The 26,978-nt window shown below is 38.3% G+C and overlaps 2 protein-coding genes and 1 long non-coding RNA gene across 5 annotated transcripts in view; all 3 read right to left on the bottom strand.

Annotated features, from left to right (window-relative positions):
- LOC131793420 (G-protein coupled receptor 83-like) overlaps positions 1 to 25,859 on the bottom strand; it is a 61,635-nt gene extending 35,776 nt beyond the window's left edge. Inside the window, exons 1-4 of one of the 3 annotated variants that reach the window (XM_066167972.1) lie at positions 25,735 to 25,859; positions 23,001 to 23,057; positions 22,400 to 22,456; positions 19,916 to 21,574 (exon numbers count right to left, since the gene is read on the bottom strand). In XM_066167972.1, coding sequence (XP_066024069.1) covers positions 20,553 to 21,557 — 1,005 coding nt within the window. In that variant the 5' untranslated portion in view covers positions 21,558 to 21,574; positions 22,400 to 22,456; positions 23,001 to 23,057; positions 25,735 to 25,859 and the 3' untranslated portion in view covers positions 19,916 to 20,552. Of the gene's footprint in view, positions 1 to 19,915; positions 21,575 to 22,399; positions 22,457 to 23,000; positions 23,058 to 23,155; positions 23,346 to 25,734 lie in introns of those variants that run through there. The other 2 variants (XM_066167971.1, XM_066167970.1) reach the window with 2 other exon arrangements.
- Positions 120 to 2,536, bottom strand: LOC136281823 (uncharacterized). Its single transcript, XR_010718014.1, has 3 exons — positions 2,267 to 2,536; positions 1,550 to 1,764; positions 120 to 1,011 (listed from the first exon to the last, which is right to left on the bottom strand). It is a non-coding gene; the product is annotated as an uncharacterized lncRNA (long non-coding RNA).
- LOC131786040 (orexin/Hypocretin receptor type 1-like) lies at positions 6,141 to 10,472 on the bottom strand. The gene is made up of 3 exons (XM_059103016.2): positions 10,379 to 10,472; positions 8,368 to 8,424; positions 6,141 to 7,526 (listed from the first exon to the last, which is right to left on the bottom strand). Exon 3 carries the CDS (start codon positions 7,501 to 7,503, stop codon positions 6,496 to 6,498), a length of 1,008 nt encoding a protein of 335 aa, XP_058958999.2. The 5' UTR covers positions 7,504 to 7,526; positions 8,368 to 8,424; positions 10,379 to 10,472; the 3' UTR covers positions 6,141 to 6,495.
- Positions 25,860 to 26,978: the final 1,119 nt, after the last annotated feature.

Here is a 26,978-nt window from a genome sequence, read left to right as displayed (position 1 = left end):
AACGATCGGTGTCGTAAACAGGATGTTTTAATTTGTCAAATTAATAAGTCTATTATTTTGATTCTTAGCCCCTGGAACCTAATTTATCAGGACGAAGCCCAGCTTGGGAATAGATATATTCGTGTTTATATTCCATCAATGCTAAAATCAGGCAGCAGAGCCAAGTTGACAAGGGGCAATTATATTCCACAACATTGATATGTAATCCAATAATAGGCATGTTAAAATTAGGAAATAATTTGACTTGGTTGTGTCCAAATTCAGGAAACTTTTTCGCCGTAATGTGTGAATTTGCACCAAACACTCCACCACCGTTTTATTAACATGTGCACGTTTTTTTTTTTTCTAACTGAATGTCTATCACAGAAGCTTTGCAATTCTTGATAAACCAAAAATAAAATAAAAAGTACAAAGTCAAAAGAACAGAATAAGTGATACTGAAAGGCTAGGAAATCAACTGAAACAATTTTTTGTTTGGGATTCCTCGATATCTCAGTGTTTCCCTTAACCCTTTCACTCCCAAGATCTCATTAGTAATTCTCCTTACTGTCTGCTATACAACTCTTATGATGTTAGCTCTGAGAATTTGGTATTGGATCAACTAATAATCCCCTAGCTGATATATTTGTTTTTTCTTATCACTTGCCTGTTTGATATTGTATTGATTTGGTAAGGAGAAATTCTGTCTTGGTCACTCATGGGAGTTAAAGGGTTAAGTAAGAAAAATATTATAACCGTGCATTATTGCATGCAGGGCTTTTTCTCCACATTTCTTGCAATGAATAATCCAATAAATGAGCGTAAACAACGTAAAAATATGACGATACAAGAGTTAAGATTTTTGACTCCTCTTCCTTCTGTTCACAAGGCAATGTAGCACTGTGGATCCAGTAGTATCCAAGAAAATTACTCTTTCACTGTTCACACAGAGATGCCTAGGTGTCATTTGCCTTGAAACAGACCAGTGTTCAATTACAGGGGTTTGTAAGGTCTCCTTCTGTATGTATGGATCTGAAAAATTAAAAGAAAGTGAATTTACATTACATGGACATTTTCAAAACAGGATGTACGAATTCATCAACACTATCTTGACTGTGATTTGAACAGGTGTTGGTGTAACAAGACTAGCTTGACTTTTGAGCAGATAATGTTTTATCGAAGTTTAGCTTTACTAAAGCTTTTGTATAACCGTGGGTTTACTGAAGCAAATTGAAACGGATCCCTTCCGTGAATTCGTTGGAACTAATTCGAGCTGAGAGAGAACTGGTAAGATATTGCAGGCCAACGACGAATTTTTGAAAAATCAGTTCAAGTGTCACGGATATAAAAGGGAAAATTTCTAACCTCTCCTCTTATGTAAATGGTTTCAGGGAAATCGAGGTTTTCACGCTATGAAAAAAAAGAATTCAGGGTTTAAGTATACTTCAGGCCTCATACAATCTCGTAAATTCACGAATAACCTTTGAGCAAAATTCACGCGTCGCGTTTTAACTTTGGCCTTCATCACGCGTCACGTGCAAACCTAAGTGATGCACCAGTTTATTCATACCTTAAGTTTCCTCTCAGAAAATGATTCTCTAGAGGGTCCAGCAATGATTGTGATGACTCTTGCAAAGATTCGGCACCGATTATTTTTGGAGAAATGGTCAACTCTTGTTCCTGTTCTGTACAGATACGCAGCTGCTGGTTGTATTATTTTAATGCGCCATACTTCCAATACTCCCATTCTCCTTATCGTTCGAAGGCATCTGGCGCATGAAAAATCTAACGGACGCAAATGAGATGTAAGTTAGTTCAAAGACAAACTATTTTCAAAGCTGAGAGAGCCATGAATCACGATTCGTGTCTTCTCATCATTGGCTCTCTTCTCTTGTCTCTTAGGAAGCAATTTTTAGCGGTGAAGAGAAAGTCGCAAACAACAAAATTTCCGCCTGAGGTTTTCACACCTTCAAATCAATTAAGAATTTGACATTTTCCGTGAGTACTAATCTAATTAACTTAGAAGCTTCCTTGATTCTTTCTCCTGCTCGTTAACTGTTCGAAATGCCTTGCAATTGTAAAGCCTTGTCCATACTAAACCCTTTTTAATTTTTTAATTTTTTAATTTTCCATACTAAGGAAACAGATCTATTTTTCTTTGTCCCGGCGGGCTATAAGTACACTGGCGGCACGTTAGGCATGCACTCAATTATGGTTAATTATAAGACTAAAGAGCCGCGACGCCAGCGATTTTAAGAAGCACCGATTTCGCTTAATGAATACTAACCTTCACAGGCTTAGCGCTCACGGTAGGCCTGGTTAAAGATGTGAAGTCTCCATTCGTATACACTATATACCTCATCGGCGAGCAAAGGTTTAGTATTTCGATTAGAACTCGTAAGCTGTGCACTGTGCAATTTCACCAATGAGGGACAAAAGTCCCTTCAACCTATTGTTCTACAAACCGCTAACATCTGCTCCCAATATCCTAATAATCGTATAATTAGGCTTTAGTCAGTTTTGTTTGCTATGCGCTCTTGTCAGACTCTGGGTGGAGTTGGCATGTATCAGTCGAACAAAAATATTTCAATCGATGATGGCGAGCATACCGGAAACATATCCCAGTTCTACGAGCCGTGATGATTTTTACGATTCGGGAATCCCCACCAGAGGAAAGACTTCCAAATGAAGATTACTGGGTTGACTTCGACGATTCAATCAATCCTTTGAATGTAGGATCTTTCATTTATAGAAAAATAATTCCGGATTTAGAGAGTCAATTAGAAATTGAAGGTAAACACCTGAATACAAAGTATCACAAGCAGTCCAGTGTCGATAACTTTTCAAATTTCAAGGTTAAGAGATCAGAAGTGTTATCAACAGAGTTGATGACGTGAATTGGCCACCTTAAAGAGTTTAAGAGCGATCGAGTAACGATAAATATAGACTAGATAACGATAAATGGTCTGAGCGAAACTTTGTTTGCCAAACACAAGTTTGCGATCTCATCGATATGAATACAATTTTACCAAACGCTTATCGAATCGTCATCTCTGAGTCTATCACTTATTTACGAATTGTATGTTTTCAGTCCTGGATGGAGATGAAGAACCCACAAACTTTTGATAAAAGCACGTTTTAGGCCAATTTTGTTGTTGCGAAGATTGATACGATGCTTAATTCACTTCGGTTGAATTACACTTCGATGGAAATTAGTGAATTATTTCAGATTTCTTGGATTCCGTCGTTGTTTTCAATGTAGAACCCGGCCAAAACCAGAAAGCGCCCTCACAATGGCTTTGTAAAGTGGGTCTGCAGTACATTATCCTTTTCATTGGTTTGTGACTTATAAGGCAACATTGCACGGTTTGATTTTTATGATTCTGAAAAAAGTTGCAGCTGACAGAGAGGGAGGATTGTTTTTCCTAGAAGCTTATTTTCGCCCTTTAATTGAGATACAGATGTAGCATAAATACTAACTGTAAACATTGATATTAATTAAAATCTGTGATACTGTTAATTTAGTTTTCCTCTGAATAGGGAATAAAGTTTTCATTAGAAGGTTGAGCATTAATTTCCCTGTAGTCTTTTTCAAGACAGTGCAAGATTTAAATGATATATTTGCTCTCTATTTATCACATATACAAATCTTTTAAAATAGGTCAAAGGACCGAAATTGTGACTAGTAAATATATTTTGCCTAGAGTGGATTGCTTATTTGCTGTATAACAAACTTCAATTGTATTAAATTAATGATATTTTTCATTAATTTTTTTGTATTCGGTCATAAAATAAAGTGATGTGACTTAAACTGTTTGGTTTATTGCTTACTTTTCTAACATTTTAATATTCGAATTTAATCATGTGGCATTAAGCCATGTGCTATTTTAGGTAACATAATTTCTGTTGAAAGTTAATTGACAGAATATTTGTGGCATCTGCTATTGACTAGTTAGAGAAAGACTTTTATATTCCTGTATCCATGAGTGAATTACTGGAACATCTAGTGTATGAGTGGTCACTGTGTTTCTGTGAAATTCAGTGTATGAGTGCTCACCGAATTTCTGCGATACCTTGTGAATGAGTGGTTGCAGAATTTCTGTGACACCCAGCGAATGAGTTGTTGCAGAATTTCTGCAACACTCAGTGTATGAGTGGTCACAGAATTTCTGTGACACCCAGTATATGAGTTGTCACAGAATTTCTGTGACACCCAGTATATGAGTGATCGCATAATTTCTGCAACACTTTGAGTATTAGTGGTCACAGAATTTCTGCAACACCCAGTGTATAAATGGTTGCAGAATTTCAGCAACATCCAGTGCGTGAGTGGTTCAGAATTTCTGCGACATCCAGTGGCCTAGTGGTTGCAGAATTTCTGCAACACTCAGTGCATGAGAGGTTGCAGAATTTCTGCGACATTCAGTGACAGACTGTTGGCAGATTAGACGGATTTCCTCTGCATCTTTTCATGATTGTCTATTAACACATAGTTTCTTACGGACACGCTAAATATTGTAGAGGAAAATGTAAAATTTCAATTTATTTAAAATTTTTCCCGCTAGGTTTGATAAGTTTTTAAGTGATTACCAAAACTTGTAGAGGAAAATCATTAATTTATCCAAAAATGTGCTATTTTGGAAAACACAAAATAGTTTGGAAAGCGTTCTTGAAGTGAGTGAGTATATTTAGTTCTCCAAGATTACACTTAATTAGACCTAAAAGCCTTGATGACTATTTCAGCAAGATACAATAACAAGGTGATACTAGAAAAACCAAATGTGCCTTTGTTCCAGAGGTACATCAGCCAGTGTTTGCGGACACATTTACAGGTTATGTTGTTGCTGCCATCCTCGGAAAAGCAATATTTCCAATTACCCTTTCCTGCATGCTATAACAATAAAGTGCCCGGCTGGAGGGTTGAAAATGAAAGCGGCCTTTTCAAAATCAGCTCCATCCTCATTTGCCAGAGGTACGCAATTGATAGCCTCTTCTAGAAATTTGATACTTGTTTCGTCGTGTTTACTGAGACGTTCCTTGTTCTGTATTTTTTTCGACTTCTTCTCTTAGAGCACTCGCGGTTATTTTCTTCACGGGAATTCTTATTTTTTCTGGATAATCCTAAAATGATATAGATGTTATCAATATTAGGAGAAAAATTAGTATGGCGAAAGAAAAAAAACACAGTAACCAAGTCAACCCACAAGTATCGCCAGAATCGCTGGGGAGTAGAACTCAGGCCACAGCTACATGTGAGGAGGCGATTGCTCCCACTCCACCTAGTAAGGGTCTCCTCCCCTCCCCCTCGAAAGTTTCTGATGAATATTCAAGCAAGTATTGATTGCCGATCTTATCACTATGCTGGACTGCCTTGTAACGCAGCTCCGTAGTTTAAGGCTCCATGGGAAGATCTGACGTTCAAATTCTTAACGAAGTTTTTCAGGTTCCCAGCGGCTTGCTCGTTTTTAAATAAGGTGCATATTTCCTTATGGTATTCTGTAGAGGGATTGCTGAACTCCCCTTGAAAATCTTATTTTTTCATATTGTCCCCATTTTGTCTCTATGAAATTGGAAACCTAAAAAAACAAAACTAATGCCCCATTACACAGAGCTCTCACTTGGATTTCAGCTGAAACTATCATTGTGTGCAACAGAATTAAAGAAAACTGAGAGGGAAAGATTGATTAGTATCGATGAGAAAATTATGAATAAACAAAACAAATTAGTATATAGCGGACAGATGAATTGCACTTTTCGCGCGCGCTAATTAGTTAGCTCGCTAGTTAGCTAGTGAAATACCTCGTTTGACAGCGCCTATCGTCTCAATATTACTATACTATAGTTCTGAAAATTGAACTCTATTTCTCTATACTCTTCTGAGATGTCCAAGCCCCTGAATATTAGCTTCATTTTCCCTTTTCCTTTTTGGGTTTTTTTTTTGTTCAAGATTGCGTTATTTCAGAACAAAATTCAGACGAAAAAGAAAGAACAAACATTACAACCTTAAGGGAGATCGGGTGGCCAAGTGGTTGGCGCGCCCAAATCTAAACAGAATGAGACGATTCTTAGTCCACCAGCATTTCTTTTGCTTTAATTGTGTATGTCATAATCGAAGGCTGTTTCAAATCTCCTTTCAAGACAGCTAATTATAAACTGAAATAGTTTGTTACATTATTATCGCGAAAACGGTAAGGAAATACTCTAAATTAATGCTACGCGGAGCACTGAAGAAACATGTCAGTTTTTCCTTTTTGAACAGTACCCCTATGGGGCTTTCATAGCCATTTCAATCAAATTGGAAAACAGACGTTGTAAATAATCATGTTTAAAAATCCCAACCAGCAGTGGGCACACCAGTTGGCTGTATACAAAGCGAGTCACGGAATCGACCCGAAGGAAAAACGAGAACAAACCAGCGAGTCATAAGGTAGAGGGCTTGCACCCCTGAACACCAGATCACTAGTTCAGCACCCTCACTACACTGCCTACACTAAAAGTTTCATGTTATGAGAGAGATTATACTCTTGATTCTTTCTGGATTGCTTCATTTTCAGGTGGTAAGACGGCATCTGATCTTTTGGTAGTGGTACTTGAAGGCAACCGGCTGCTTTTTCTACTGACGATCCTAGTAAATGCCGTATTTATCTTGGTGCTCAGAAAAATGTACAGCCATGGGTTAACGGCACTGTTGGCGTGTCCAAACCAAAAACACACAAGGCTGACAATCGGCTGTATATGTAGGTGAGCCTTAGATGCGTGAATGACTTTCATCATGTGGACCACTTGTGGTGGGAGCCAACAAAGGGCAAAGGCACAGGTAACAATAATGAGCATCCGAACCACTCTTCTCTTGGAGGTTTCGAGTTGCGCTCGATCTCTTCTCAAAGTATTCACTCCAGGTGCAACATTGAACCATAAATTCCATGCAGTGATGGTATACAGGCAAGACATAACGACCAAGGGGATAAGATAGTTGACGACGAAAAGGAGGAGGTAAATTCCTCGAAGAGCCCTATCTGGATCACCCAAGATGTAAACAGATAGCATACAATAGGAAGAATTATTGTAGTCCTCCACGGTTTGAATAACAAGGAAAATGGACATGGAGACCAGTGACCCGATCCAAATAGATGGAACGGTTAGTTTAGGCTTTCGAAACCAAAGATGGCGGCGGAGGGGATGAACGATGGCATAGTACCTGTCGATCGCCATGAACGTCAGGCAGAGGATGGATGCTGTTAAAGTGACATAGGCAATGTATACAACACCTTTGCACATGACCTTTCCAAATACTCCCGGGATTATCCACAAACCATCTGTATATATATAGGAAATCGACCAAGGCATCACAACCAGGGTTACTAGCAAATCAGCGATGGCCATGTTCACGAACATAAAGCTTGTCAGTGATCTGACTTCAGGTTTCTTCCACACGATGTAGATAAGGAAAATATTCCCTGCAAACGCTACGAGCATCGTGATTGCGTAGAGTACTGTGATGATCCATTCGTTTTCTGGTTTCATCTTTATTCCCTTTTTTTCTGTTGCTAAAGTTGAATAGGAAAAAACTGTTTTTACTGCATAAATAATCAGTAAATGGAACACCCATGGCCCCCTAAAATCTTATGCTATACCAACCTGGGGTGTGATGAGAGTAATAGATTGTGAATTCAAAGGAAACAAATATATATATTTTTTGTTTATTTTAAACTAAGTTCAGTTTGGTTAAGTCGATGATTTTTGGGGGCGTCACTGAAGCTGTGAACAGGAACGGAAATACTGGAAACAGGAAAAGGAATGCAGCAGGACTTTTTGATTTTCTCCGTAAATAACACTAATGAAAAAATCTTAGCATTGAAGTGATGGTTAAGCATTTGTGCATAGGAGTATTAAGTATTCCCTTCCTTAAAATAAATAAAAACTGGTCTTTGTTGTTGGTTTGCCTTTATGACGAAAGTGTTTCTTATTTGTCATCTTCTCCTTTGTCATGTTCCGTCCCGATGAATAAATATAACTTTCAGAAATAGTTTTTTTTTTTTACTATTTTCAATTTTCTGCACGGTTCCTTCATTTGTCCGCATAATACCAATAACGAAAATTATCAGAAAGAAACGATAACAATAACATAATATTTGTTATAACAAAACTTTTATTCTCAGTTAAATATCCGGTAAAATAAAATTAACACTAAAGATAATGTATGATATCTTATCGAAGACACCGTTGGCGCATGCATATAACTATTTTTGATGGACTGTAACGTTATTAGAATTAGTTTGGAAACAGGAAATCGATCTGCCTATATATCCGCCTTACAAAGTCAACTTGTTTCCCTCCAAATTATTGTGAGTTAAGAAGCGTTGAACGTCTCATGGCAACTCAACGTACCTGCGATAGAATGCACTGAAGTCCGCTGTCAGCAAATAGACTTGTAGCCTCTTAGTACTAAAGGAAGATTAAAAAAAGGGAAAAGTTTACCTTTCAACCGCACTGATCCAAGCGTTTTTTCAGGTTGATCTAAAGTAAGAAATACGGTATACCTTTGGAGATCGATAAGGTTGCTTCCCCAGTCTAACGGTGTTAGAATTCAGTGGCCCGAGACTGATGAACCATGATGAACTAGAGAGGTTATCCTGATCACTTCTGTTTTCAACCATTTCAAAATGATTTGCTATGAATATTAATGCGGATTTCGAGTGCATCTCTTCTTGACAGCCAGAAAGGAATATCAGACATAAATATTTGTATGTGAGGGTTCTGAAATGGATCTCAAAACCAACATGCCTCATATTAATTGTCAAGGCACGTACAACAGGGGCTTACGTCTTCCGCTTTGAAAGTCACAAAGAAACTACTTAGGGCTCAATTAAGAGGTCAAACTTATGAACACCGTTTAGAAGCTATTGGCCTTCGAAGCAGGCCTGATATGATTGATGTGTGTTGGGTTACATAGAGGCATAGGGTTTTATATGAATGTTACCTATAACTTATTGAATATAAGGATAATTATTCATTTACCGTCGAATTAAGACATGGCACATGTCATTTTCAGTCCGTTCCTACAAATAATCCCATTTTTGCTTTAGATCTCCTCAGTGATTTTAATTCGTAGACTCGAGTATTAAAAAAACAAACAAACAATAGGGAAACCCTCTTTACGTGCGGAAATTCAAGATTAACTCAAAAAGCAGATTTTGTACTTTCTCGCGAGTCTTAAGGCAGGTGCTCCGTATTTTAAAACTCATTTTAGTGAGTAATTAGCTACATGGTCTCACGAACAGTGTGACGAACCAAAGAAAAAAGTTGCCTTCGGTTGAATGAACAATTTTAATGTAGGAAAATGTAGGAAAGTGGAGGAAATCTGGGGGAAATTGCGAAATTATGGTCTATGTATGTCATTTTACTTCTTTGTGAATTTGTCGGTTTGTTTTTGATCACGACCAGCTGTGAATCAATGACAAACCTTCAGTCCAATTCGGTCTGTAATTATACGAGTGATGACAAAATCGGACAACCGCGCAGCGGAAGTCCGATTTGTTTATCACGAGCATGATAACAAACTGTCCGATAAAAAAAAAGTACGCAGAAACAGGTTAAAAATACACCGTAAATTTTTTCCGATGAACTTTCGCATCGCTTCGACCAGAGTCCCTCAGCGCTATAAATAACAAAAGGACTATTGTTTCATACTTAATGTGAGAAGTTGAGCCGGAGCAATAGACCATTCTTGATACGAGTTCAGTGTACTTTGACATAGAGCCCCGTAGCTGCCTTATTCGTTCAGTTTAAAATGCTAGCAACAGTAAGCACAGATGGGAGATGTTTAAGTTTTTAAAATACTGTGCGATAAGAGCTCGATAAATGAAATGACGCTCATCTCATGTGACATGATGGCTGAGCAAATCAGAAATGAAAAACACGCATGTACAAGTACGGTTGAACCGTGCGAAGGAAAAGCGTTTGTATCAAGCGACGATGCTTACGTAGATGATAATAAAACTGGCCTGTGTACTTTTTAAGTTGGAGATTCGAGCGGGATACCCCTATTACTGGATGATTAGTTCATTGGCAAGCCAGCAGAAGTTGTTGCAGAGGGGCTGCTCTGAGTCGCGGATTTTGGTCTTACTGTGCAATGGGAAACGAAATTAGAAGAGTTTCTAGCCATGGTAGAGACACAAGAAATTGGTTTAAAATAGCATGCAATGTGGCCGTGCAGTGTTGAATGACACAGGTATCAACACATGTAAAAAAACATTTTTCACGAAAACACACAAAACCGCGCAAACCATGCACAGGGCTGGGATCTCTAGCCGTTTGGCCGTTAGCTGAGAAGACAGACATTTTGCTTTAAGAGACTTATTAAAAAGAAATGCATTGAAAATAATAGATGATGACTTACCCAGAGTCTCTTGACAATAGACAACCAAAAACAGTCCACCGTCGATCGTAGCAAAGACCATTCATCCGAGAAATAATTTTTATTTTAAGATAAGATCTCAGACTCTTCACGGGCATGCTTAATTTAAATGTGATGAATGTGATAGGAAACAAGACAACGCGTGAGGAGACATTTTAAGCTCAAGTGAAATTGACAACCGTAAAAAGTCCGCCTCTCTGCGCTAGCGAGATAACAGTAATTGGTAAAAGAGGTGGGTCCTAGTGAATTGAAGTCCAGACTTTGTATTAGCTTTGACCAAACACAAACAATCACGTCTACTCTGACTCGATTTGTTATTACACTCGATAATAAATTTCGTTTGTAAGCAAAGCTTGATTTTTTGACAATAGCAAGTAAGCTGAATGGAGTCTTCTTTCGATCAAAACGAAATGGTTTGACTGGTGTACTTGTTGGTTTGAGAAGTAGAAAGTTTAGTTCGATGGCGAACACACTGGTTCAAAGCTGTCACTCTACGCTATTATCAAACCAAATCATTTACCAGCGCCGCCTAAGTAAAATTAGAGGAGCATCTACACAATACAAGGCCAATCTTGATGGAAAATCTAGAGTTGACTCTCGCCCTGTGGACACCTCACCATTGCGACAAGAGCCCCGGTGCAAAAGCATCAAGAAATGACTGAATTAAACTCCCATTTTTACTACGGACTCAGGCTATTACTGAAATGCGGACACTTTCATGCCACCCAGCGAAACAGTTCACTTGTCTTTTCTCTTGCTGTAGCGGACACTTAAGTACTTCGTCCAAAATCCTGGCTCACATAATGCAAAGTGACATTGCGATAAAAGAAAATACAGAAACCAGTCTTCAATTGGCTGCGAACATGAGAATTTCCTGCTTGCGGCCGAAACTTTATCCGGTTGGTGAGGCCACGTTAGAAATGTTGTGTTTGCGTAGTTACATATTATCTTATATGTTTAGGGTCGCCCTAGGGAAGTTTCCATCAAGAATCCGTCAAAAAAGGATTAACGTCTGTCATTGCAACGTGTTTCCTTATGCGACCGGTGTTTCACGAGTTTCTAAAATTGCGGAAGGTCCGCAGAAACTTCAAAGACATCGAAGCGTATGGGTGGGGCAAGTAGATTTTGGAAAAATTGAGAAAACAAAAGACACCGCTTCCGGAGCTGTCAACGCTAGTCATTTGACCCAGATATGACCTGCAGTTAAACTATTCAATCGGTGGGAATTTTAATATTCAGCCGCCAACTTTCAGCATGGATGGATGTTTTCATTTTTATTATGCGCTAAGATCATTCCTAAGCCAAAATTTTCGTCATTTCGAACCTACATTCGCTAGACCGATCTTAGATAAAGCGGAACCCAGCGGAATTTTGTTTGGGCTGTGGTGCGACCTGGGCTTTTAACTTATTTTCTCTAGTATCCCGCTGTTACGGACTCTCGCTATTACTGATACAAAATCTCCCCCCGAGGTTGTCCGAAATAACGGGAGTCGAGTGTATCAAGAGGCTCGTTTGGCTCGGCAGTGGATGAAAGGAACCAGGAATAATGAACATACACGTCAAGTCTTTGGTGGTTTTACAAGTGGCTCCTTTGACTCAGCAGAGGATGAAAGAACGACTCGACTTGACCTTGACTCGGCAGAGGATGAAAGAACGAGGAATAGTGAACATACGCGTCAAGTCTTTGGTGATTTTACTAGTGGCTCGTTTGACTCAACAGAGGATGAAAGAACGAGGAATAATGATTATACGCGTCAAGTCTTTGGTGGTTTTACTAGTGGCTCGTTTGACCCGGCAGGGGATGAAAAAACGAGGAATGATGGATGTGCGTGTTTAGTCTTAGATCTATATAAGTCGGTGGTGGCTCGGTTGGCTTAGCAGTGGATGAAAGAACAAGGAATAGTCGATTGATGTGAAGTCTTAACTCTATATAGCAACTTATAGCAACGAATTTATGTCTGGAAATTGCAGGTACGGTTGAACCGCGCGAAGGAAAAGCGCTCGCATCAAGCGACGATCAAAGTGCTTGTATCAAACGACCATGCATACGTGATCAATTTTTAACTCAGCTTCATCTCTGATGTAGCTACACAGCTACAACTCTGATGTACACACAGCTACAACTCTGATGTACATCGGTTTGGAAAAAGAAACATCACATTTATGTCCGTAATGACGACTCTTCCGGTTTTTCAGCACAAAGGAAAGGCATAGAGCCGGAATTTATTCAAATGTCATCCCACTTTTTTCACACTTTACATCCTCGTGTTTACCTTTTTGTGTGCATCACTAATAGATGCATTTGATACAAAATTCCCTACATTTAATGTTTAACTGTAGATTAATAAATTTGAAGTTTCCAAGAAGTCTCGATTTCAAGTACTTGAATTTTTCAGAGGCCAAATCACTTCTCAACTGGCTCCGAACAGTTAGTTGCCCATTGAGAAAATGACATTTAATGTTTCGAGGGTCATAGAGGCTTGGTGATTTTATCCAAATCTTTCAATGGTATACTCTTTTTGATTTGAAGAAACTTTACCTAATTTCTCCATCAACTAGCATTTCCGTAATAATTACTAGAAACAACTGAAATTTGAAATTTTTTGCTGAAACATTTTCCTCTTTTTTTTTAAAATAAATTCGAGCAGTTTCGTAAGTGATCTTTTCCTAGAGGGCATAGGTACAAAAGAAAACAAGAATACGAGAAAGACTTCTATGTCTGACTGCTTTTTCTCTTAAGTTATACACCTGATAAACACTCGCTATACTCCGCCATAGCTATGTATAACAAGATGAACCACACTCATTTTGATTAGTTTTTATTAACGTTCAGTTGGAGGACAGACTCCTTGTTGGCGTCCCGATTATCAGCATTAAAGCAAATAAATATTGCCGTGGGTCTCTTCAGTAGGAACTCCCATCAGAGTCGCTCTGGGCTGTGCTTCGTGTGGCACGATTTTGTTATGACCATTTTCGTTTCATCTACGAAGATGTGGAAAACTTGAATTTTCTAATTGCTGTTGTCGGCATTGACTATCTACAGATTTATTTCTCCTCTTCCCAGGACAAATTTTATCAGCATAAGATCAGTGCCTAAAAGTTTTTATGAGTAAATAACCAGTTCACGTGAATTTTACGAGGTGAGACTGACAGCTTGTAGTTGCCAAATCACATCTTCTTCTTCTGACAGGGTTGGTGGGTGAGGGGGGGGGGGGGGGGTGAGGAGGTGACTGGAAATGGGTGAAGATGCTTGTCGTACCTTTCAGGGGTCAAAATCAGTGATCTGGTACCTTTTACGGTGTCTCAAACATTAGTGGACTACCAGAGACCCAGCTGGTACCTTTTAGGGTGATGATCTGACTTGAGCCTCTGGAGCACATCGATAAAGGAGTTCTTATTTTTGGGATTTTTCAATCTTTTTATGTTTAAATTGATACCTTTTAGGGGTAGATATCAGTTGTTGCCACTCCCACACGGATAAGACTTAGGTACCTTTTACAATTTTACAGGGATCGTTTTCGAAATTCCCGGCGTGCATCCTCGCCCTCTTGTGTTTAGGGGTTCCCGGGGGTGCTGATATGTGCAGCACACTTGAAATTTAGCAAGGACAAATTTTGATGTGATTTCCGGTGAAGAGAAAAAAGGTTTTGTCAGCCTCTTGTAGCTACTACCGAAGGGCCCTTTAGCACTGTGTGCTTAATTACGCTTCCCGCCAGAGGGCGGGAAGCCTACAAAGTGCTCAGACATTAATATAGAAAACTCCGCCTCTGTCTGGATTTTTGGTAGCCTACTGACCAATTCCCAATCGAGACCTAAGTCTGACGGGACGCGTAATTTTGCACAAGGTGGTAAATAGCCAGGTTATATGAATTTTCCAGACATCTTGCGTACTATCTGTGGTACACGCTTGCCAATTCCCCAATAGGTATTTTGAATCTATATCTTCTAATGAAACCACGAATCCACCCCACACCGGTACCGAGATTTGATCTATGAGAAGGGCAAATTGTAAAATCATCGATATCTTTTGGCGTCTCGAAGATGCCGGCTCGCGACAAAATAAGATCTACTTTAGTTTCTGGATCTCCGCGAGTAACTTGAAATGCATTTTTTACAACTACGCAAGGGAACGACCTGAGATATGCAACGTCGGTCTTATCGATAACTATACCCAAAAGTCCCACCAGCGAACGATTGAAATGAACGGCAAATCTCCTTGTTAGCATTTAAGATGAGACGCTTATACAACAGATCAATTAGCTAAATCAGTATGTAGCTTGTCAATCGAATTGACTTTTGTAAAAATTCTCTGACTTCCGCCGGCAAAGGAATCATTGATGGATCTGGACATTTTTGTTTTCTGAATACAGTAATTCTTGGTTTTTATAGATATGAAAAGAGGGAAAAAAACCCATCTCTTGGTAATTCGGAGCTTGATTCATCTTTGAATTTATACGTGCCACGTTTGTCATGCAACTAATATAATAATGTGGAGAAGATTTACATACTGCAAATTAAATCCGGCTAAAATGTGGTAGAGCATAACTTAACAAGGTAAGACTGTCATTTTAGATTCTTTACAAACTGTAGTTATTTATGCCAGTAAACGGTGGCGACAAGTAGAACACCATGTATATTTCATAGTTGCTATCATGTAAATTTTGCCGGACTTTGAGTTCGTCTCACGATGGAACAACACAAATACACCAGGAAATTTTTACAGTAACTTTGTAAGCATCCTTTTGTCAGTAGATTCTGTCATATCGGTCATTGTTAAAACTATCTTTGTTTTGATGCCATTTTTCGACATTGAAAAAGTATGTCTGACAAAAATATTCACCAAAAAATAAATATTTCTTTGCCAGCTTCAATAATGACAGGGGATTAAGTTTAGATAATAAAACAAATGATTATGCCGACAGAAATACCGGAGGTCAAGTAAATACGTTACATGAGGTCACACAACTCGGGTAACATTCAGGGTGAAAATTTGCAAATTTGAGCGGTCGAACGAAAAAACGTATTTCTCAAAAACCAAAATATATTTCCACAAAAAAAACCACACCACAATTATTAGGACATATAGGGCTACAAAATATGAAAGTAGGAGAGAGAATGAATTTGGGCGACTTTCCGCTGTTTGTCTGATGCATGTTGACATTACCTCTTAGATGTGTCTTACCCTAAAAAAGAGGCCGTCCAGTGAATCCACGATGCGTGAAGATTCAAGCATGGTGATCGCTGTGTAAAATTCGACCAAAACACCTTGATGACATCTTTCTGTCAAATGTTTACAGTTTCAATTTCGAATTACGTCAGTTCAAATTGTTTCATTTTTAATCTTTTTTTCCTATTTTGTTTTGATTGCGTGCTAACATACCGTACTCTTTTTTAATACAAATTACTGAAAATATGTTTACTTTTTTATATGTCACTATTTTTGCGTGCAGAACGCCTACGGCATCATTATCGATATTTTTGAAATACCTATCAGTTTTCAAAATAACTGAAAAATGCTCAATTTATTATCATTTTTTAATTTCGTATGTATTCCGTGGTAACACAGTCTTTGCTAGGACGTTTTTGTGATCAGAATTTTGGAAATTACGCTTACATGGTTAATCTATTGTTAGAGTGGATTACAGTGGGTGTCTTATGTAGCTTTTCCGACCTGTCTTTTCGAATCCAACTAACGAGACTCCCATATCTTGTCTCCTCATTCATTTATAATATTTACAGACCTGGATCTTAAATCCCCAATTGCTTGCTAAATAACTGCAGATGACCATATTCCAAAAATTTCGTTGACCCGAAGACGTATTTCAAATTTTTAATCTAAGATAGCCTTTCGATGGTTATTTTACAAGTTTCATTACGGAAGACATCCCAGTTTAGATTGAAACGTGATTCTAGAGACTACACCTGATTCATGGTTGTATTTAAATGCAAGCAGAACATGACAAATGCTGATCACAAAATAGAATAATAAAAGTCACTTCCTAATAAAAAATTAAAGTAAAACATTTCCCGAAAATTTCCATTTAGATGGATAACGCTTTCTTTGGTGTAAACAAGAAATGAGGAAACCCAAAAAAATGAATATTTGTGAAGTCGAACGCCAGAACACATGTTGACATGATTGTTGATCATTGGATTATATCTTCCGCCTACAGTCTGGGTGAACTTGTCTGACATATGGAAACCTCTGCTGCCCTAAATGGAGACTATGGCAGTTCTAGTTGATGATGACCAAATTGTTATTTTTAGGTAATGGTGCAGTACATTATGGCGCATCAAATCTAGATCAAAACATAACAATAAACTAGAAGAACACCACTTTTCTGACGTAACATTATTATCTCAAGTGCATCCATAACTCGATATACGCACAGCTAAAAGCATGAGCAAATTCTTTTATAGCAAACAGAGCGACAACAAGGATCTGCGCGAAGAAGCCTTTTATTGTGATGGAGTGCAATTGTGATTGTTTTGGTTTTAGTAAATTCCCAATTAACAACTGTGTACTTTATTCCCCAGGTTGAACAAATTTAAAACCAACAATAAAAGCGGAAATTTTACATTTAAAGTTATTAATGACCAATTGGTTACTTTTTTTGTTCCAAATGAATGTCTTTCGGCCAAAATTTGCTGCAGCTGGTCTTCCGACACATTTTCGAAACGTGCAACTTGCGAGTTTTTTTCGGCTTCATTTTTGTTACTTATTGAATAAGGACCTAAAAGGTCAATGCCGGTAGAAAAATTGGGCAGTTCTTCGCTGGTTTCTTCCATAATTCAAAGAGAAGGAAAACTGCACTGCAGCTTAACAGGACGGAAACTCTGAAGCAAAGTAAAAAAACTGCTCACGTCATTGTTCATAGCAGCTCAATAGGACTTATATAGGGCAAGCACGCGCTATGTTATAATAAAGCGCTTTCAAATGTGACTGATTTCTCGGGGTTTTTTCATTAAAGGTGAATACTGTCTCTCGATCTGTGGACGTTTCGACAAATTTGTATTATAAACTTACTATCTTTCTCAGGCTACTTACTCAAAGACAGAATTGACCTCAACGAAAAAATATCGACTACCGTCGTAAATAGATGTTTCAAGTTGTCAGATTCATAAAGAATTATTCCATGTGTTGCATGCGTAAATCGAGGTATGGATGTACGCGGGAAGTTTGGAGAGCACGAGATACCTCTTACTAACCAACTTCGAGGGCCGCTCTGCATGTTACAGACCGAGTTTTTTTCGCTCGGATTTATGACTCAAGCACACAGCGCACAGGGGCTATAAATCGGGTAGAGAAAACCAGGTTAGCATTTACATGCAGTAAGTACCTATGTCATGAACCAACAAAATTTTCTGAGGTAGCTGCATCTTGCATTGAAAGGAGACGTGAGATGGACGAAATCCGTAAAGAGTGGTTAATGACTCTGTCATGTATTCCAGCATTTTTGGCGACCTTGGAAATAAATTTGCCAAATGGCTCTTTGCTAAAGGACTTCTCATGTACCAAACATCATCACCTGGTTTTTGCTAGTGTTTACTGCAACGAAAAACGGTTTATTTCGAGAACAGTGACAATGCTCTAACTCAGTTTGGGCGGTTTATGTTATTGATAAACCACCAAAATGTGTGCAAAAACGTGTACGCCACTCAACCAAACATTACTAGAGGGAGAAATTGATTCATCAAGAAGTGCCGTATCTGTATAGCATAAATATAAGTACGCGAATTATGTATAGGAGATGATCCGGCATCAGAGCGAAATGACCCACCATTCGCTATAAAACTTTATCGTGAAGGATCATGCAGCGGGATGCTGAATTGAATGACCTGATAATTGTGTTATTTACTTTATCAATACGGTACTTTATTATGCATTTCCACGACGTATTTTCTTACCAGTACTCAACAATTTAATCTACAAGAGCGGCTTTCAGAACATAGCAATCCGGCGGGAATTAAGAGGGCAATGACGTTCTGTGTATCGCAAAGAAATTAACTGAACCGGTACCTTTGGCTAGTGTGTTTGGGGCTCTAAAATGCACAACTAAATGAGACATAAAACCTATATTTAGCTCTCCCAGATTACACTTAAGTAGACCTAAAAGCCATGATGACTACTTCAGCAAGAAACAATGACAAGGTGATAGCAGAAAAACCAAATGTGCCTTTGTTCCAGAGGTACATCAGCCAGGGTTTGCGGACACATTTACAGGTTATATTGTTGCTACCACCCTCGGAAAAGTAATATTCCCAATCACTCTTTCCTGCTATAACAATAAAGTGCCCGGCTGGAGGGTTAAAAAGGAAAGCGGTATTTTCAAAATCAGCTCCATCTTCATTTGCCAGAGGTATGCAACTGATGGCCTCTTTTAGAAATTTGATACTTGTTTCGTTGTGTTTACTGAGACGTTCCTTGTTTTGTATTTTTTTTGTCCGACCTCTTCTCCAAGAGCAATCGCGGTTATTTTCTTCACGGGAATTCTTTTTTTTTTCAGGATAATCCAGAAATGATATAGATGTTATTAATGTTGGGAGAAAAATTAGAATGGCGAAAGAAAAAAAACAGTAACCAAGTCAACCCACAAGTATCGCCAAGATCGCTGAGAGGAGGAGGCGAGTGCTCCCACTCCACCTACTCTCCTTCCCCCCTTGAAAGTTTCCGGTGAATATTCAACCAACTACTGATTGCCGATCTTATCAGTATGCTGGACTGACTTGTAATGCAGCTCCGTAGTTAAAGGCACCATGGGAAGGTCTGATGTTCAAATTCTTAACGAGGTCTCAGATTATTTTTTCACTTTCCCAGCTGCTTGCTCGTTCTTAAATAAAGTGCATATTTCTTATGGTATTCTGTCGAGGGATTGCTGAGCTCCCCTTGAAAATCTCATTTTGCTTATCGTCCCCACTTTGTCCCTATGACACCTGAAACCTAAAAAAACAAAATTAACGCTCCATTGCACAGAGCTGTCACTTGGATTTCAGCTGAGCTATCATTGTGTGCCACAGAATTAAAAAAAACTATGAGGAACGATTGGTTAGTATCGATGAAAAAATTATGAATAAACAACCAAATTAGTAGATAGCGGACAGGTAAATTGTGCTTTTCGCGCGCGCTAATTAGCTAGTTCGCTAATTAGCTAGATCGCCTGTAATGACGGTGAAATACCTCGTTTGACAACGTCTATCTTCTCAATATTATTAAAATTAAAAAATTTGCTGGATAGTTCTGAAAATTGAACTTTTCTCTATACTCTTCTGAGATGTCCAAGCCCCTGAATATTAGTTAAATTTTCTCTTTTCCTTTTCAGTTGGTTTTTTTTGTTTGTTTGTTCAAGATTGTATTATTTCAGAACAAATTCAGACGAAAAAGAAAGAACAAATATTGCAACCTTAAGGAAGATCGTGTGGCCAAGTGGTTAGCACGCTCCACTCTAAACGGACCGGAATGAGACGATTCTTGGTCCATATGTATTTATTTTGCTTTAATTGGGTATATCATAACCGAAGGCTGTTACAAATCTCCTTTCAAAACAGCTAATTATAAACTGAAATAGTTCGTTAAATTATTATCGCGAAAGCGGTATGCAAATACACCTAATTAACGCTACCCGGAACACGGAATAAACATGTCAGTGTTTCCTTTTTGACCAATACTCCCATGGGGCTTTGATGGCCATTTCAATCAGATTGGAAAACAGACGTTGTAAATAATCATAGTTTTTATAAATCCCAACCAGCAGGGGGCACACTAGTTGGCTGTATACAAAGTAAGTCAAGGAATCGGCCTCAGGGCAAAACGAGAACAAATCCAGCTTGCACCCGGGACCACTAGATAACTAGTTCAGCACCCTCACCACACTGCCTCAAACACCGAAGAAGCAATGCCAATATGCTTCGTCCTATAGTTCACTCTGTAAGGGATTCCCCTTTTTATTATTATCAGCCGATAGAACAGTTCTTGTAGAAATTAGTTGCAAATATCAATTTGTCATGAAATTACTCGGATTACAACAGTAACATTTATGACATCGTATATAGGTGTTTGTATTATATTATATAATTAGTAATACGGAAATCCGTTTTAATCGGGTTCCTATCATACAGTTACCAAATTGGTTATAAAAGTTTCATGTTATGAGAGGGATTATATTCTTGATTCTTTCTGGATTGCTTCATCTTCAGGTGGTAAGACGGCATCTGATGTTTTGATGGCGAGACTTGAAGGCAACTGGCTGCTTTTTCTACTGACGATCCTAGTAAATGCCATATTTATCTTGGTGCTCAGAAAAATGTACAGCCATGGGTTAACGGCACTGTTAGCGTGTCCAAACCAGAAACACACAAAGCTGACAATCGGCTGTATATGTAGGTACGTCTTTGATGCGTGAATGACGTACATCATGTGGACCACTTGTGGTGGGAGCCAACAAAGGGCAAAGGCACAGGTAACAATAATGAGCATCCGAACCACTCTTTTCTTGGAGGTTTCGAGTTGCACTCGATTTCCTCTAAAAGTAGTCACTCCAGGTGCAACATGGAACCATAAATTCCATGCAGTAATGGAATACAGGAAAGAAATAACGACCAAGGGAATGAGATAGTTGACGACGAAAAGGAGGAGGTATATTCCTCGAAGAGCCCTATCTGGATCACCCAAGATGTAAACAGATAGCATGCATTGGGAATTGTGGTCCTCCACGGTTTGAACAACAAGGAAAATGGACATGAAGACCAGTGAACCGATCCAAATAAATGGAACGGTTAGTTTAGGCTTTCGAAACCAAAGATGGCGGCGGAGGGGATGAACGATGGCATAGTACCTGTCAATGGCCATGAATGTCAGGCAGAGGACGGATGCTGTTATAGTGACAAAGGCAGTGTATACAACACCTTTGCACATGACTTTTCCAAATACTCCCGGGATTATCCACAAACCGTCTGTATATATTATGGAAATCGACCAAGGCATCACAACCAACGTTACCAGCAAATCGGCGATGGCCATGTTGACGAACATGAAGCTTGTCAGTGATCTGACTTCAGGTTTCTTCCACACGATGTAGATGAGAAAACCATTCCCTGTAAACGCTACGATCATCGTGATGGCGTAGAGGACTGTCATAACAATCCACTCGGTATCTGATTTCATCTTTAGTTGTGTTTTTTCTGGTGCATAAGTGTAATAGGATAAGACTGTTATTACTGAATAATAATCAGTAAAGGGAACACCCATAGCCTCCTAAAATCTTACCTGATACCAACCTGGGGTGTGGTGAGAGGAATCAATTGTGAATTTAAAGGAAACAAAACATTTTTTTAATTTTTTTTATTTTAAACTAAGTTCACTTCTGTTGAGTCGATGATTTTCAGGACGTCACTGAAGCTGTGAACAGGAACGGAAATACTGGAAACAGGAAAACGAATGCAACAGGACATTTTAATTTTCTCCATAAATAACCCTGGTCAAAAAATCTTACTATTGAAGTGATGGTTAAGCATTTCTGCACAGAAGTATTAAGCATTCCCATCCTTAAGATATATAAATACTGGTCTTCGTTGTTGGTTTACCTTTGTGACGAAAGCGTTTCTTATTTGTCATCTTCTTATTTGTTGTTTTCTATCCCGATGAATAAAGATAACTTTCAAAAATAGTTTTTTTTCATTATTATTATCAATTTTTTGCACGGTTGTTTCATTAGTTCGAATAATGCCAAAAACAAAAATTATCAGAAAGAAACGATAACAATAACATAATATTCGTTTTAACTAATCTTTTATTCTAACTTAATATCCGGTAGGACAAAAAATAACACCAAAGATAATGTATGATATCTTATTGAAGACACCATTGGCGCAGGTTTGTAATTATTTTTGATGGACTGTAACGTCATTACTCTTAGTGTGGAAACAGGAAATCAATCTGCCTATATATTCGCCTTACAAAGTCAACTTGATTCCCTCCAAATTATTGTGAGTGGCAAATAAACGTACCTGCGATAGACTGCACTGAAGTCCGCTTTCAGCAAATCGACTTGTAGCCTCTTAGTACTAAAGAAAGATTATTGAAGTGATTGTTAAGCATTTCTGCATAGAAATATTAAGTATTCCCATCCTTAAAATATATAAATACTGGTCTTCGTTGTTGGTTTGCTTTTATGACGAAAGCGTTTCAAATTTGTCATCTTCTCATTTGTCGTTTTCCGCCCCAATGAATAAAGATAACTTTCACTAATAGTTTTTTTATTATTTTGAATTTTATGCTCGATTCCTTCATTTGTTCGCATAATACCAATAACGAAAACAATCAGAAAGGAACGATAAAAATAACATAATATTCATTTTAACTAATCTTTTATTCTCAGTTTAATATTCGGTAGAATAAAAAATAACACCAAAGATAATGTATGACATCTTATTGAAGACACCGCTGGCGCATGTATATAACTATTTTTGATGGACTGTAACGTTATTAGTATTAGTCTGGAAACAGGAAATCAATCTGCCTATATATTGGCCTTACAAAGTCAACTTGTTTCCCTCCAAATTATTGTCAAATACGAAGCGTTGAACGTCTCATGGCAATTCAACGTACCTGCGATAGAATGCAATGAAGTCGGCTGTCAGCAAATAGACTTGTAGCCTCTTAGTACTAAAGGAAGATTAAAAAAAAAGGAAAAATTTACATCTTAACCGCACTGATCCAAGCGTTTTTTCCGGTTGATCTAAAAAATAAGAAACATGATATACCTTTGGAGATCGATAAGGTTGCTTCCCCTGTTCAACGGTTTGAGAATTCAGTTGCCCGAGACTAATGAACCCTGATGAACTAAAGAGCTCATTCCTGATCCCATCGTTTTCTTAACCATTTGAAAATGATTTGCTATGAATATTAATGCGGCTCTCGGTTGCATCTCTTCTTGACAGCTGGACAGGAATATCAGACATACATGTTTGCGTGTGGGAGTCCTCAAATTGATCTCAAATCCAACATGCCTCAATTTTCAAGACACGTACAACACGGGCTTCGTTTCCGCTTTGAAAGTCACAAAAAAACTACTCAGAGCTCAGTGAAGAGGTCAAACTTATGAACACCGTTCAGAAGCTAATTGTCTTCTCCTTATATAATAGATGTGAGTTGGGTTACATAGAGGCAGAGTATTTTTTACGGATGTTACCCATAATTTATTGAATAGGGATATTTATTCATTTACCATCGAATTAGGACATGTCACATGTCATTTACAGTCCGTTCCTATAAATAATCCCATTTTTGCTTTAGATATCCTCGTTGATTTTAATTTATAAACTTGAGTATAAAGAAACAAACAAACAAGAAAGAAACCCTCTTTACGTGCGGCAATTCAAGATTAACTCAAAATGGAGATTTTGTACTTTCTCGCGAGTCTTAAGGCAGGTGCTCCGTATTTTAAAACTCATTTTAGGGAGCAATTAGCCACGTGGTCTCAAGAACAGTGTGACGAACCAAAGATAAAGTTGCCTCCGGTAGAATGAACAATTTTAATGTTGGAAAGTGAAGGAAATCTGGGGAAATTGCGAAATTATGTTCTACCTATGTCATTGTACTTCTTTGTGAATTTGTCGGTTTATTCTTGATCATGAGCAGCTGTGAATCAATGACAGACCTTCAGTGGGCTCTATTAGTTCGAAGAAAAATAATGCACTGGGCAAATAACACGCATTTAAGTTTAATAAAAAAATGATTTAGCTTTAAGTAAATGTCGTCTTGGGACGCAAGGCTTGTTATTTAGAATTCTACGATGGTTGATCGTAACAATGCACAAAAAGTGCAGACAAATTCCTCATAAATTTGTTTCCCTAAAGTGTGTTTTCATAGCCTGCATAATCATGGGAAAGCACACGTCACATTTCGGTCACTTTAATTTCAAAATTCCGTTATGGAATCGTCGCCTTCAGGTCAATTTTAGTTTTACCTCATAGCCCTCTAATCGAAGTTTAATTGCATGCAAATGATTCCATGTATTTTTGACAGGTCCATGACATTGAAATAATGAGACGTTTCTGCAATGCGTGCTGTCATGCTGAAACAGCGGACGATGAATTAACTTTATTTTCAGAAGAATGTATTCTTGAAGCGAAGCAACCACAGGAGTAAAGTCCGCGCCAAAACCAAAACTATAAATTCATATAGAGTTTTATTTGCGCCGTAGTTATTCTTATTAATGAAAATGCGACATCGATTTGCCGATTTTGTCCTACGATTAAACGCGGTAGCTTAACGCCCCTCAAGACAGTGCCTGAGTAAATACTTGTTTAATAGAGCACAAACGAAAAGCTCTCTCTCATGAATTAATTGATATAGTTTCCAATCGTTGTTGCTTTAATTTTACTTCAAGAATCTGTAGTCAACTTTGGCCTTTATGTTTAAAGGTGCAGTTTCTACATTTCCTCAAGAGTCTTTGTCAGCCTGACTGTTAATAAAATAGTTCAATTAATGTTTGATGGGAAGAGCGCTTTCACGCGGCGCTTTGCAGCTTTACATTTCCTGAACTAATTCAATTCCTAATGATTCAAGTTTAGGAAGACAGCCTTTTTTTTCAGTTTTTGTCAAGATCATGTCGCATTGATATCAAAAGAAGCAGCCAGAATAAAAGTTTTTTGCGTAGCGCTATACAATAAGTATAGGAAATGCTTTTTTGAAAAATTATCTTCAAAACCAGCATCTGCGAAATAATTTGACACTGAACAGCTACGTCCACGCAATTATTTATCGTCAGCTTTTTGAAGACAAAAACGTACTGAAAGTTTCTTTACTTTTTATTCAGGCGTAAAAGAGAAAACTCGGTGAGAACGAAAGCTAATTCAGTAAAAAAAAATTCTGCATGAACACTCTTTCGTTCAGACGCAAATTGACATAGGATCTTAAGCATAATAATCTATCTTACAAGAGACACTAAATTTAAACAAGATATTGCGCCAGTTTGGCCCTTCGCCGCTAATGGTCGTATGGTTGAGTAAGTGTTGAAATAAACTTGGAACATAAGCACCAGCTCAGCTTAAACAAGGCGAAAAATTTCTAGTTTCCATAGTTAGAGCGGCACGTGAATCGTTTTCTTGAACGTAGCATTTGTGTGATTGAGGAATCATTGCGGTATCAGGAAGTAGACCACATAACAAGAAAATCCGGCCGAGAAAATAAACTATATTTCAACTATCGTTAGTGACATTTTCATTTCCACAAAAAAGATAAGCTCATGGTATGAAAATCATAAAGAGACTTACCTACGGCATATGAGAGTCATGTTTGGATCAAATTACATTAAACGAATGAGGCTTACATCACTTACCATCCACAACTGAATCAGGTTCGGTGTATTTTGCCGGCATGGAGCCCTGTGGCTGCCTTGTTTGTTCAGTTTAAAATGCTAGCAAAAATGAGCACAGAGGGGAGAGGTTTAAGCTTTAAAAGTACCGTGTGATAGTCACTGGAGCTCGATAAATGAAATGACGCTTATCTCATGTGACATGATGGCTGAGCAAACTAGAGATGAAAAAGACGCATGTACAGTTACGGTTGAACCGTGCGACGAAAAGCGTCAAGCGACGATGCCTACGTAGATGATAATAAAACTGACCTAGACACCTCTTCGCGATCTGTGTACATGTTAGGTCGGAGATTCGAGTAGAATACCCCTATTATTGTATAGTTAGTTCATTGACAAGCTAGCGGACGTTGTTGCAGAGGGGCTGCTCTGTGTCGCGGATTGTGGTCTTACTGTGTTATGGGAAATGAAACTGGAGGAGCTTCTAGTCATGGCAGAGACATAAGAAATAGGTTTTACATAACATAAAATTGTGGCCGTGCAGTGTTGAAATGACACAGGTTTATCAACACAGGTAACAAAACGACACAGAAAACAAAAATACGAGAAAAACTTATATGTCTGACTGCTTTTTCTGTTAAGTTATACACCTGATAAACACTCGCTATACTCCGCCATAGCTTTGTATAACAAGATAAATCACACTCATTTGGATTAGTTCTTATTAATGTTCAATTGGAGGACAGACTCCTCGTTGGCATCCTTAAACAACATTTAAACAAATAAATATTGCCGTGGGTCTCTTCAGTAGTAACTCATAGTGGGATCACTAACGGTTTCTGGGAAACCACTCGATTTTTAATCGTCACGATTTATGAGTCACTCGATAAACGATTTTCAACGAGACTCGTTTGTTCGAGAGAATCGAAACGAGTCAAAGCGAGGCTCGTTTGACGAAACGAGACTCGTTTGACACAACGAGACTCATTTGACGAAACAAGACTCATTTGACGAAACGAGACTCGTTTGACGAAACGAGATTCGTTCGGCAAACGTCGGCTCTCGGCGCATGCGTAGATGTCTAATTTTTTTTCCCAAGGTTGTTGTAGGATCGGAAGGTTAGCGCTGAGATATTCGTACAATACGTAAATGTAACTTCTATTTTCTGTCTTGGTATGGTAAACGGGTAGGGAAGGCCTTAACCAATATTATTATATGGCTGGTAGCATATATTTCAGCACATAGAAAAAAGCATTGAATATATGTAT

This window comes from Pocillopora verrucosa, chromosome 6 (genome assembly GCF_036669915.1).
Source record: "Pocillopora verrucosa isolate sample1 chromosome 6, ASM3666991v2, whole genome shotgun sequence".
In the NCBI taxonomy this organism is placed as follows: Eukaryota; Metazoa; Cnidaria; class Anthozoa; order Scleractinia; family Pocilloporidae; genus Pocillopora; species Pocillopora verrucosa.
Note: the sequence above shows the minus strand (reverse complement) of the source record. Positions and strands in the feature narration are given on the sequence as shown.

Coding starts and splice junctions, on each gene's coding strand:
- LOC131786040 (XM_059103016.2), bottom strand. CDS start 7,503: ATGAAACCAGAAAACGAATGGATCATCACAGTACTCTACGCAATCACG.